The following is a 13,418-nucleotide window of genomic DNA, read 5'->3' as shown; positions in this document are numbered from 1 at the left end:
TGGTAGGCCCCTAATATTTCATAAATTTATTTTTGACAGTTTATCAACATTACAGTAGTAGTCAAAGAACTACTTACACTATAAGTATTATAATTTATAATATATTCAATCAAGTTAATTGTTGGCAAATGAGATACAATTCCAGCTATGGCATGACTTCAGTGTTCTTTTCTAGTCCCTACCTTTAGAATTTTTCACTATGGACACATTCCTTCCTCTGGATGTTAGGCTTATTGTGATTTTCAGTTTATCATTAAGCTTCTTTTTCTGGCCTTATTCCCACCTAACTCTGGAGAGTATTACTGACCTCAGGCTGTAGATTCTAGGATTCATAACTTTGAACAACAGAACATGAGCCCCTGGAAGTTTCTGCTAAGGAATTTCCCCCTCGTGTTTCCATGCCCACCTCAATAAGAATAGTGCCCTGAAATATTGTCTTAGTTTTGAGCTTCATTAATTTTAGGCTGTTCTCAGCAAATACTTTTAAAATAGTTTAGGATTAATCATTCTTATTATTTTAATTTGTCTTTGCAGTATACACTCCATTAATGATTTCCTCCATTTTTAATTCATTTGTTTTCACCCTCATCACAGAGAATATACTGATTCTCCTCACCATTATAAATTCACTTATTTACCCTTTTCTTCTCAGTGCAAAACTCTCCTTGTTTGACTCAAGTGCTTAAAAAAAGACTCTCCTGAACCAATATCATATAAAATGACTAACAAAAAATAGAAGTCTTCCAAATAATATAAAAATTTAATGTTATGACTGCTTCTAGACACTGAATCTTAGATATCTAACATGGTACTTTTGTATATAACTTTTAACTTGAAAAAAAACTAAAGTGTTTTTTTTCTTCTTCTAATGATGATATAATACATAATTCCTAAACAGAACTACTGTCTAACATCAGAATGTTTTAATCTCAATAAAATTCATAACTTTGATGTAGTTTCTGTTTATGATTAATACTTAACCTTTAAATGATTATTTTAATCTGTATGTCTCTTTTTCAAAACTAAATACAAATATTAATATCAGCTAAACGCAATTATTTTTGTATCTAGCAGATTAGTTTCAAACAAAAACTTCTAACGGGCTATCTAATTTCTGTACCCATCTATAGTCTCAAACCGTAATTTCTCTATTTTTTGAATTATAATGCCAGGGTATGTTCAGGGTTTTTCTTCCAAAGAAACAAATAAGGCCATTTGGGCAATGTCAACTACTAGGCGCGTTCAGATGACTGATCAGTTATGTCCTCAAATTGTGCTGAAATCCTCAGCAGAAATATAATGCATGCACCTACATATATAATGTTAAAGAATTATGTTTTGTGGGTCATCAACTTATTTTTATTCAAAAACTCTTTACTCCATATCTGCTGTACACGAGGCACAGGGGGTGTCAATGAAGTCTCAAAAGAAATGACAATTGTTTCCCTATAGGGAAATAGGACTAGTAGAGAGACACCTGTATAATAATTGACGGGAAATCTTGCTGTGAAATCAAAGTGGTGATTTCCTAAGTGTTTTAAAATAATTGCCATTATTTAGGGCAGACCATCTAGATCACATTAAAAACCCAAGTGGAAGATCCCACCCAGAGGGTTTTGTGTGGCCAGAAGGATGTTTTTAATACTTTGAATATGCATGCCTTCAGGACAGGCTCTACTCTCCAGCTAGGTCGAGGTCTTGCTGTCACCTATTGCCCTGCCCCTGCCTCTGTCACACTTTCATGCTTGGCTCCTTCCACACCTTTAACCATATGGACCACTGGTCCAGAGCAGCGGTCAGCAAGCTATGACCCATGGACGAAATGTGGCTCCAGATCTGTTTGTGTGCCGCCCATGAACTAAGGATGTTTTCTACATTTTTTAAGGGGTTATACATTTTTAAAAATATGTAACAGAGACGTATGTGGCCTAAATCATAAGATGTTTACAAACTTGACCTTTACAGAAAAAGTTTGCCCATCCCTAGTCTAGAGTAACACTGCCCAAGTGTTGATGAACTCATCCGTGAAGAGTTATTAAGCATGCACATCAGTTACTTCACACTGTCAGGGAAAACTGTGAAACACATGGGAAAGGGCAACAAAGAGTCCCGATAGTTGTTTCTAACACATTCCTCCAGGTAGGATTTTCTGATTCTATAGGGACTGCAACTTTCAGTGTCTTTAAGATATTTTACACACAACTCTGTAATTTCTAGGTAATCACAGCAATGCAAATGATTCTTGTCCGTAGAGGTGCAGATTAATTTTGTCTGGTAGAGGTGCAATTGATGTCCCCATACACTGTGGAAAAACCAGTTTTGCATCTATTTAGCAAATTCTTTTCAGCATTCTACGTTCCCCAGTTGTCTGATATTTAGTCACTTCTTTCAGCTGCTGTAACATCTTTCTGGTTTCTTCTATTAATAAATGGGTTACATAAAATCTTTATCATATGTTAATTTTATGTTTGTATGAGATTTACGAGTTTACCGTTTATAAAATTACCCTTTCATGATATATTAATTATGCTATATAGATATGCTATTGTACTAATGTAATATATATAATAAACCATAATAAGATGGAAACTCAAAAAGTATGAGTTAAAAAAAGTCAGTCTTTTCATACCACAGTGGGACGTGTACACCTTACTTCAGTCACTTTAATTTTTAACGCACTTCAATATTTTAGTTACGTTGATCTTGTAAAAGAAAACTAAGAACATTTTTTAACAAATATTTGAGGTCATTGAATTCAAATTCGCTGAATGCGCAGAAGATGTTTTTAGAAATGTTAAATTATGTTAATTACCCTGATATGTATATTTATGCATATTCATAAGTATAAGTGGATTTTTTTTTAATGTTGGATGGAAATGTACAGACTAATGATTAAGCATCACAAGTATAATGAACTGTTGGCTGTGGATTCAGAATTTCAAATGGAGCTCCATTATTCTCCTCTTAAAACATGCACTTTGATTCATTTATGTTTTCACAAAGCTAGTTCTCAACATCTTTGCCATCATTTAAAATGCAGCTTCCTTCTGAGAAGAGCACTCAATACTGCCACTGAAGGTTATCAGATGTCAGTGGTTTTGTCAATTACACTAATGGCACGGAACCACAGAACAGTGCCACTATTACCCAAAGCAACAATAAACTGAAAGATCCACACGTGGAGGTTGTTTTAGAAAAGTCTATAGCAGTGGTTTATGCTTTAAAAATAAATTGCTACTACTAGAGTGGTAATTTTCCAATTTATCCATTAAAAGTGCACTGCTGTTTTTTTCTTAATTGTAAAAAATTGATGCACACATATCCTTAAACACAGGATACAAAAGCAACTACCAGATGGGAATTTTTGTGATGAGGTCACTTGTGTGAAGAAGAATCTGTCTTTAAATTAATAGTGCAATTTAAAATTGAAAGGCATTTTCCTTAAAAATGTATTTCCCATAACACTAAAGCCAAAGAAACAAACGCAACACCGTGTGACAGTCCTCCCCTCCTGTATAAGTAGGGATTTATAAAAATTTCATTGAAAAATGAGATTGTTAAAACTCAAGAAATGAACAAAATTTATTAACATGAAGATTTCTATGAGTAGCAGGTAGATTTGTATCTGCCACAAATGTTTGTTAAATGTGATTAGATGTAAATATAATGTGGTAAGACATCTTACATCTCTTTTGGAGATTGACAATGAGTGGTGTTTACAATTGTGTGTCTTACATGCCAACACCTATTTCCACTACTTCCTTCATCTATAGTACTTACATGCATATAGACATATGGTACCTCTATTTGGCACTTCTATTCATATATGTACATGTTACTCCTACATAGTACTTACACACATAATTTATACACACACAGGTTGGTTTTTATTGAAATAATTTTAAAACTACAATTTGGCTTTGTGATATATAACATCTACACTAGCCCCTGGACTTTGGCATGTTCTATACGCAGCTTTGATTCATTTGGCATTTGGGGACTTCTCAATCTTGATATTTTGATCTTCTTTGGGGATCTCTCTGGTATGAAGGATTTTGACCTGCAGTTGCTTCATGATATGGAATTATTTTGGTTCAAACAGTGAGTCTGAATTCTTAATGAAGAGGGTAAAAATCACTAACACCTCCTTCCTGCCATCAAAATGATATACACTTAAGAAATAGTCTTCTGACTGATGAGCATATCCATTTATTTGGTCAGACCTCCCAGAATTGTCCCAGTTTGCAAGTTCTGTCTAGTTCTAGGCTGAAGAACTACATTGGTCCTAAAGAGCCCATGTCTGAACTCAATGTGCCTTGTTGACAGGACACGCCAATTGGTATATATGCCAGCTCCAAACAGGCCCCAATCAGCCCTCATATCGTCGGTGACATATAACATTTTGATATAACTAGAAAGGCATCAAAATGAAATAGAATGAGTTACTTCTTCACTTGTGTTCCCATTCCATTTTATTCTTAGCAATCATCACAATGTATTATTGATAATAATTTATGTTTGTATCTCCCTACATCGACTGTAAGCCCATGCTGGGCAGGGATCATGATTCATTAATCTTCACATCAACAACATCTAAAGTAGCAACTGACACAGAGTATAACATCAATAAATGCTTATTCTGTTCAAATGAATCAAATGAAACAGGTATTTTCAAAACTTGTTCCATAATTGAAATAACTCTGTGCTTTCACAAGTAGAAATCTGCAAAATAGTCTCTGCAGATTCATCAGTTGTATATATGTCAGAACTAGATACACTATTATGGATGGGATGGTTGATGAATCCATCCAATAGAAATTATGATCACTGACTACAACATTTAACTTCAGGTATTTGCATTGCCACGTCATGCAACACTAATGCAATTTAATCTTACACTTGCAATAAATCCCTAGAATCACAAAGAATAAGGAAAAGTGATATGGAATTCAATTTTTCTGGCCATTTTGCTTTTCGAGCTCATATGAGTATGAACTACTTATATAACTCAAAAATATGAACTTAGCAAACTCACTTTTTTTTTTTTGTGAGGAAGATCAGCCCTGAGCTAACATCCATGCCAATCCTCTTCTTTTTGCTGAGGAAGACTGGCTCTGAGCTAACATCTATTGCCAATCTTCCTGTTTTTCCCCAAAGCCCCAGTAGATAGTTGTACGTCATAGTTGCACATCCTTCTAGTTGCTGTATGTGGGACGCGGCCTCAGCATGGCCAGAGAAGCGGTGCGTCGGTGCACACCCGGGATCCGAACCCAGGCTGCCAGTAGTGGAACGCACGCACTTAACTGCTAAGCCATGGGGCCAGCCCCCTCAAACTCACTTTTAACTCACTGTTAAAGGAATTGAGTTAAAAAATAGAATTGTGCATTTAGATGCTATAGACACTTTAATGGAAGAAACAGAAAAGAGATAGTTATGTTTTGCAGCATGTTGACACCAAAACACATAAATTACAACTGCCATTAAGAAAATATTAAAAAACATAAACCTATTTATCAAAAAAAAATCCCATCTATAGCAGTAACTATGTCTATCAGCTTTAAGATAATTCCAAAACAACCTAAATTTCCCAAAGTGAAATTTTGAATTCAATTCTAGTTTTAACATTTATGTCATAGCCTACAAAAGCTATTTACATGATGCATTTAATTGACTCAAAAATAATTTTTCTAAGATCAACTAAAAAGGAACTAGAGAAAAGTAAACTTCAGCAAATGTAAATGTTTATGCAGATACCTACCATAGCTACTGACAAAACCTTCTTGCATGGTTGCTCAAACTAATGTAGAAATATACTTACTGAAAATAAGATCAATTGCTCAGAAAACACAGACACAGCTATAACAGGAAACCAAAACCCCAAAGATCCATCCCTTACTTCATTTTTTCTTTCATTTTGGAAAAGCTTGAAACTTTCAGATTTGTGGTATTCCAACGTTTTCATACAAAATTTGTCACACTCTATTTTCATATGCATGAACAACATTCATTTATTTTACAATGGGAAAGAGAGAAACCTATCAGATATTAGATAGCACAAAAGGAAATATTCAGATTTGCAAGTGTGCAAAAGTTAAGGCAGCATCCACCTGGGCATCAGGGAGGAAACATATCGTAAGTGAGAACATTTGCTTCCAAGGAGCACCCGTACCTTGTTTTTTTCCTGCAGTTCAATTTGCGATGTCTTGAAATCAGGACCTTGAGAGTGTGTACTTAATCTGTTTTTCCTATCCAGGAGCTCCTCCATTTCTTTCACCTGGACCTTTAGCCTTCTATTGTCTCTCTCCAGTCCTTGTTTTTCTGTTTCAAGTATTTCCCTCTTGTCCCACTCCGAGGTATTTTCAGCCTGCAATCTCTCTAGCTAAACAGAGAAAACACAAAGAAGCAGCATGTAGCATTAGTAATTGCCCAAAGGCAACGCACTCAGCAAACAGGCCTCCGCTAAGAAAGGTTCATGGATATGTCCATGTATTCAACTTTTAAGAAGAAAACTGTATTTTTCTGAAAAGTTGAGAACAACACAAAGGTCCTAATACTAGGCTATGCCATGGATAAATATAGCTTTCCTCTTGGTTCATATGACTCTACAACCATAGGAACAGTATTTGTCAAATAAACATGTTAAGTGAAAAACAGATGATATTTTGCCAACCATCTCCACTCAACTGATGAACATTTATCACTTGAGAAGGCACAAAATCATTTCTTGGGCAATTTTGATTGGATGGATATAGTTCATGTATTTATTCAGTCATTTGTTCATTTGTTTACTATACCTTTCAACTTCCAGGCACTATGCTAGTCACTGAGAAAAAAGACAAGTGAATGAAACAAAATATTATAAATTCTGTGATTAGAGTACTATGAAATATAGTCAAACTCACATGAGTGAGTGGCCAATTTGATTTTTAGGGAGTACAGGTTTGCAAACCACGGCCAGTGAGCCAAATCTAGCCCACCTATTTTAGTATGTTCCACAATAATGGTCTTCTTTTTTTAATAGTTGGAAAAAAGCAAAAGAAGAACACTATTTCTGACCCATTAGTATTATATAAAATTCAAATTTCAGTGCCACAAAGTTGCATTGGAACACAGCCACACTCATTTGTTTACACGCCGCTTATGACTTCTTTCACACCTCAATGGCAGAGGTGAGCTGTTGAGACAGAGACCATAAGGCCAGCAAAGCCAAAAATATTTACTATCTGGCCCCTTACAGAAAAAGTTTGCTTATCTCTGCCTTCGTCCCATGGTTCCCAACCAAGGCTGCACATTAGATTCTCTTGGGGAGATATTTATAATTACCAATGACCAGAACCCACCTCTAAAAGTTCAGATTCAATTCATTTAAAGTAATTTTAATGTTTCCCTTGGTCAGTTTTTATTACTTTAACTTTTTTATATTTAGATTTTAAAGAGGCATTATCAAATGTGTTTATTTTCTGCAGCTGTATTATGTTCAAATGTTTGCTCATTATTATAGTGAGGTTATTTTTTTCTTGTTCTGGATTTTGTAAGTAGAAATGATTAGTAGCTTTTAGCTCTAAATTCTAATCCTGAGCCTGAATTCTCTTCATGACTTCACCATTTATTCTGTGGATAAATTCAGTCGGGTAACTTCATCTCCCCGATGTGAATGATTTATTCTCTAATCTGACAGGGTTTGTGAAAAGAAAAATTAATTAAATTGGTGGGAAAGCACTTTGCATTGCAATGTACTACTTAGAGAAGAAACATGGTGGTGATATAATTTCAGAAAAAGAATTATATATGCATTTCTCCCATATATTTTGGCATATGTATATTCAAATGTCAAAGTTATTCATGGCATAAATCTCTATCGTGAAGCAGCTCTTCCCAGTAGATAAACTAATAGCCTCTGGTCCTGGTTCTGTCTCTCACTCATTGGTTGACTTTAGACAAGCCACTTATTCTTTCTGTTCCTCAGTTTTCTTAGTAAAATTAGGATGAAAATACCAGACCCACCAAATGTGTGGTATTGTAAGGACTGCATGAGATCAACTATTTGAAATGCTTTGTAAACTATGTACCATGATTAAAATATGAGGCATTTTTAAACTATTTGTTAAGGATAAAAATTGGAAATTACTTGTTTTTACTTTGTTTATTTTAAATGGCTTGATTACAAGGTATTGAATGGTATTATACCATTATATTTTTCACGCCCTTTTAAATACTAAAAGAAAAATCAACATAGTCTACAGTAGGAAAAATGTTAGACTTCAGTAATATCTTTGGAAATTAATTTTGATTAAAAAGAATCTAAAAACTGCTTTTTCATATACATATAATTGTACCATTACTGTAGAAAATGTTCTGTTCTCAAATCGAAGAGAGGCTCTGACTTCTAAAAAACAGGAAACCAAAATTACATTCTTGGCACTAGACCTTGCTTATCAATAAAATGTAATAAACTAAGGGATCAAATTTTAGACGATGTGGTTTGACATTTGGGGTGCCTATATGAGGTGAAAATAGTATTTCACAATTCAATTTTGAACATGACATTAATTATTAAGACTAATGCTTAAACTTTTTGATTATCATCGCATAATGTATCAGAATGTAAATAATAAAGCTGTAACAAAAAGTCATCAACTTAGTGATGAAAAATTAATTTTAGGAGAATAAATGTCTTTTTGGCCAAGGACAAATATGTTATGCCAAGGCTTTATAAAATTGCAGGCATTTAAAAAAATTGCTGCAATTTTATACCTAATAACAGATAAGAGGTAGAACTAAGGTTTTAAATAAGTAATATATTGTCTGAACGAATAAACGCTAAATCTTAAAAAAATAATTAAAGAAAAGAATGATTTTAACACCAGTAACAACAAAGCTTAAATAATGATGTCAGATTATTTACTATTTGCAGTTTTTTAATTGACATACCAATTGTTTGATAAATTTACATATATCACACATATCAAAAAAAGTAAAAGTTCTGTGAAAATTGGAACATCATAAAAAATTTAAGCAGTGTTATTTTTGTTTTCATTTTGCAAAATTCTTTCTTATCAGATCATTCTTTTCCAAGGATCATATGAAAATTCACTACCTTAAAAGCCACTCAATTGAATGCAACTTAAAATTATGAAAGAAAAATCAGGTACTATTTTAGCTTTCAGAGTATATCATAAGCAATCCTAATAGTTTTATCAAATTGAAATGGAATTCCATTGATTTACTTCCAATGATCAAGAGAAAAATCCTAAAATATTTTAATTCTAACTCTACTATACTATGAATTATAACTAATAGTAGGTACTAGTGTTAAATGAATTTCAGGTAATATAGGAATTATTGAAAAATATTTTCTAAAATTTTTAATGTAAAAGTATGTTCTAATCAGAGTAATCACTAAAATATTTGTTGATTTAATTATCTCCAATTTTATACATATGGAACATTGAAAAAATATATAAATGTTCAAACATTTAACTAACAGATATTTATTGAGTTCCATTTATATGTAAGAAACTAAAGAGCACTGAAGATACTATTGTCAAAATACAAATAAATGTCTAAGTATAAATTGGGCAGCATTTCATGAAGGAGGAAAACGTCTAGGGGCTATGAGAAAGACCTACAATAAATTAGGTAATCAGAGAAAGTTATTTGAAGACACAACATTTAAGCAGAAACCTGAAGTCTAAGAAGGCAGAGAGGCAGAATCCAGGCAAGAGTGTCCCAATAAAAGAAGCAGGAAATAGGTTTGAACATTACAGAGCCAAGAGTCCAATAATGAAGTATTAGTATTTGAGGAGAAGAAAGTACAAAAGGAAATTGGACAAACAAGCACTGGTTCTCAAACCTAAGTGTGAATACAAGAATTACTTGAGTTACTTGTGAAAAATGTAACATAGGGATTATTCCTCAGGATAGAATATTGGGTCATTTCTAAACATATTCATCTATTAACTCAATCTCCATCACTTGTCACTGCTTGATACCATTGAAAGGACGTCAAAGATCCTAATCAAGACAATAACCAGAATGTGTAAGGTTTATAAAACCGGAACCATATCATTTTTCTCATCAGCCTGGCACCTGACACATGCTGTATAAATGCTCCATAAATACCTATTGAATGAAGGAGAAAGTACATAGAGCTTCTCTGTATTTCAATGACAACAATTGGACACAAAGTGAAATTAAGATAGCACCCTAGAAGAGCCCGTTGTTTAACTTACCATTACCTAACAGCAACAGGGCTCCTCACTACATTTACTCTTAAGTCATATTGCTCTTGTCATAGCTGCATTGCACTTCATGGTAGCTGAATACAGTGAGGTAAAGAGAGGATTTTCAGTAAAATGACCTAGAGTTGAGTCCCAATGCTTTTCATCCTGAAAGCCTCAATTTTTCATTTATAAAATATGAGAAACATTTCCTATAGCCTAATGTTGTGAGACAGAAATTACGTTATTTAGGGGAAACATTTATTAAGCTTCCAAACCCAGCACAAATATTTCTTGTTATACATTTGTTTTCTAAAGAACAAACATATCAACAGCCAATTCAAATAGTGACAGATGAAAATGGTGTATTAATTTTTCATCATGTTTTATCAAGATCACAACCATTTTGTAAATGGACTTTGTCAACAGAAAACCCCCAACAGAATGCACTATATGGCATTGTGCAGGCCAGTGATGAGTCACGTAAAACCAATGTGGATGTTCCAATAATAGATCTGCAAATATTCAGAACTTTCATTTTAGACAAGTCTGCCATAAAACCTCATTACAAACACTGTGATTTTGGAAATAAGAGGTAAAAGGCAGGACGCTTGCTATTTTCTAGCAGTAAGAGATTATTACCCTTTTACCAAGAACCTAATATTTTCCCGGCAAAGCGCTCCATATTTATTTCTTATCCTTATAATATTCCTGCAAATTTGGACTTGCTACACGTGAAGAAACTGGAGTTCTAAGGATAGAAGTAATTCTCAAGTAGGGTAAAGAATCCAAGCCATGGTTCACCTAAAGTTTGTCTCGCATTCTAATCCTGAGCTCATTCTACCCACAACCACGCTAACAGATGGCCACTAATGTACGCAGATCCCCTTGCAGTAGTAAGCACCACATTCTGAATTCATAGTACTACACTATAGCAAAGGTTTTATAAATGTTTTGTTTTGTTTTGATATATTTGGAGGTTTTGACTCTTGTTTTGCCTCTCTCTACCAGCAAATCAGTCCAGGGGAGAGGCCATTCTGTAGGTGCACGTTCAAAAGTCTGGCAACTCAAACCTAAATGCAGTGTGTATATTATTGATGTCACCCGCTGGATCTTTTAACATTCTTTGTCTAACCAAGTCTTAGAATCACAAATAAGAATTTGAGAAACTCCCTCCCAAATCAAAGTCTGCTTACCACCTGTTCAGTACAGCTCAGTGATAACTCACTCCCTCTTTTACCGAAAGTCAATGGAGTAATGAATGATTTTAGTAATGGGTAATGCCACATGTAATTTGGTTACTTTAAATTTCATTTTAAATCCTTGGAGAATCTCTAAAAGTAAAGAGCACCAGAACTAATTTGAAACAAAATGTGTGCCAAAGTTAAATAGAAGAAGAGAGATCCACATATAAAAGAATAAATCTAGACACAAACATTACACCCTCAACAGAAATTAACTCAAAATGAATCATAGACATGAATTTAAAGCACAAAACTAAAAAAATCATAGAAGATAGATAGCATAGGAGAAAATCCAGATGACCTTGGGTTTGGCAATGCTGTTTAGATGTATCACCAAACGTATGACCCATGAAAGAAATAATTGATAAGCTAGACTTTATTAAAATTAAAAACTTCTGCTCTGTGAAAGGTAGTCAAGAGAATGAGAAGACAAACCACAGACTGAGAGTAAATATTTGCAAAAGACACATCTGATAAAGAACTGCTATCTAAAATATATAAAGAAGTCTTTAGCAATAAGAAAATAACAATCCAATTAAAAATGAGTCGAAGACCCCTAGACAACAGACATTTCACCAAAGAAGATATGTAGATATCGAATAAGCATATAGTAAGATGCTCTACATCATACGTCATCAGGAAAGTGCAAATTAAAACAACAATAAGATGTCACTACACAGCTCTTAGAATGGCCCAAATCCAGAACAATGACAACACCAAATGCTGGTGAGGATTTGGAGAAACAGGAACTCTCCTTCATTGCTGGTGGGAATGCAAAATGGTGCAGCCGCTTTGGAAGAGAATTCACTAGTGTCTTACAAAACTAAACCTACTCTTACTGTACTATCTAGAAATTTTCTCCTTGGTGTTTACCTGAAGGAAGTGAAAACTTATGGCCACACAAAAACCTGCACATGGATGTTTATAGCAGCTTTATTCATAATTGCCAAAACTTGGAAGCAACCACGATGTCCTTTAGTAGGTGAATGGATAAACTGTGCTATGTCCAGACAATGGAATACTATTCAGCACTAAAAAGAAATGAGTTATCAAGCCATGAAAAGACATGGAGGAACCTTAAATACATATTACTAAGTGAAAGAAGCCAATCTGAAAAAGCTACCTACTGCATGATTCCAACCATATGGCATTCTGGAAAAGGCAAAATTATAGCAACATTGAAAAATATTAATGGTTACCAGAAGTTGTATGGGGGATAAGGGGAAATTGAAGGTAAGGAAGGATAAATAGGTGGAGCACAGAGGGTTTTTAGGGCAGTGAAAATATTCTGTATGACGCTATAATGATGGATACATGTCATTATACTTTTGTCCAGATCCATATAACACAACACCAATAGTGAACCTTAATGTACAACGGACTTTGGGTGATAATGATGTATCGATGTAAGTTCATCAGTTGTAACAAATGTACTACTCTGTGTGAGATCTGATAATGGGGCAGGGTATCCACATGTGGCGTCAGGGGGTATATGGGACATCTGTGTACCTTCCCCTCAATTTTGTGGTGAACCTAAAACTTCTTTAAAAAATAAAGTCTAATAAAAATTTTTTTTAAACAGAGACCTTTTTATATTGTGGATATCCATCCTTTATCAGATATATGTTTTGCAAATATTTCCTCCTAGTCTTTGGCTTGTGTTTTCATGATCTTAACAGCGTCTTTCACACAGCAAAAGTTGTAAATTTTAATAAAGTCTAAATCAACACTTTTTTCCAAAAAAAAAAGGAGGCCAAAACACATAGATTAAACATGAATCAAAAGCAATGCAACCAAATTAAAAAACGAAAGTGTATCTGTGTCCACATAAGTCAGTATATATTAGAATGAGAAGAGAAAACACATTTAGTAAGAATTGATTTAAACCCTGGTAGAGAAAACTTACAGATTTCACAAGTAAAAATTCTAAATAAGTATTTTGGACCCTTGATTT

General features: G+C 34.0%; 1 protein-coding gene across 1 annotated transcript in view; it reads right to left on the bottom strand.

Annotated features, from left to right (window-relative positions):
- Window positions 1–13,418, bottom strand: part of CCDC102B (coiled-coil domain containing 102B) — a 203,986-nt gene that overhangs the window by 122,661 nt on the left and 67,907 nt on the right. Inside the window, exon 5 of the mRNA XM_087438818.1 lies at window positions 6,170–6,379. Within this exon, the coding sequence (XP_087294944.1) occupies window positions 6,170–6,379 (210 nt within the window). The remainder of the gene's footprint in view (window positions 1–6,169; window positions 6,380–13,418) is intronic.

The sequence above is a fragment of the Ceratotherium simum genome, chromosome 14, assembly GCF_057802395.1.
Source record: "Ceratotherium simum simum isolate JZ-2026a chromosome 14, ASM5780239v1, whole genome shotgun sequence".
Lineage (NCBI taxonomy): Eukaryota > Metazoa > Chordata > Mammalia > Perissodactyla > Rhinocerotidae > Ceratotherium > Ceratotherium simum.
This window is presented reverse-complemented; position numbering and strand designations above follow the sequence as displayed.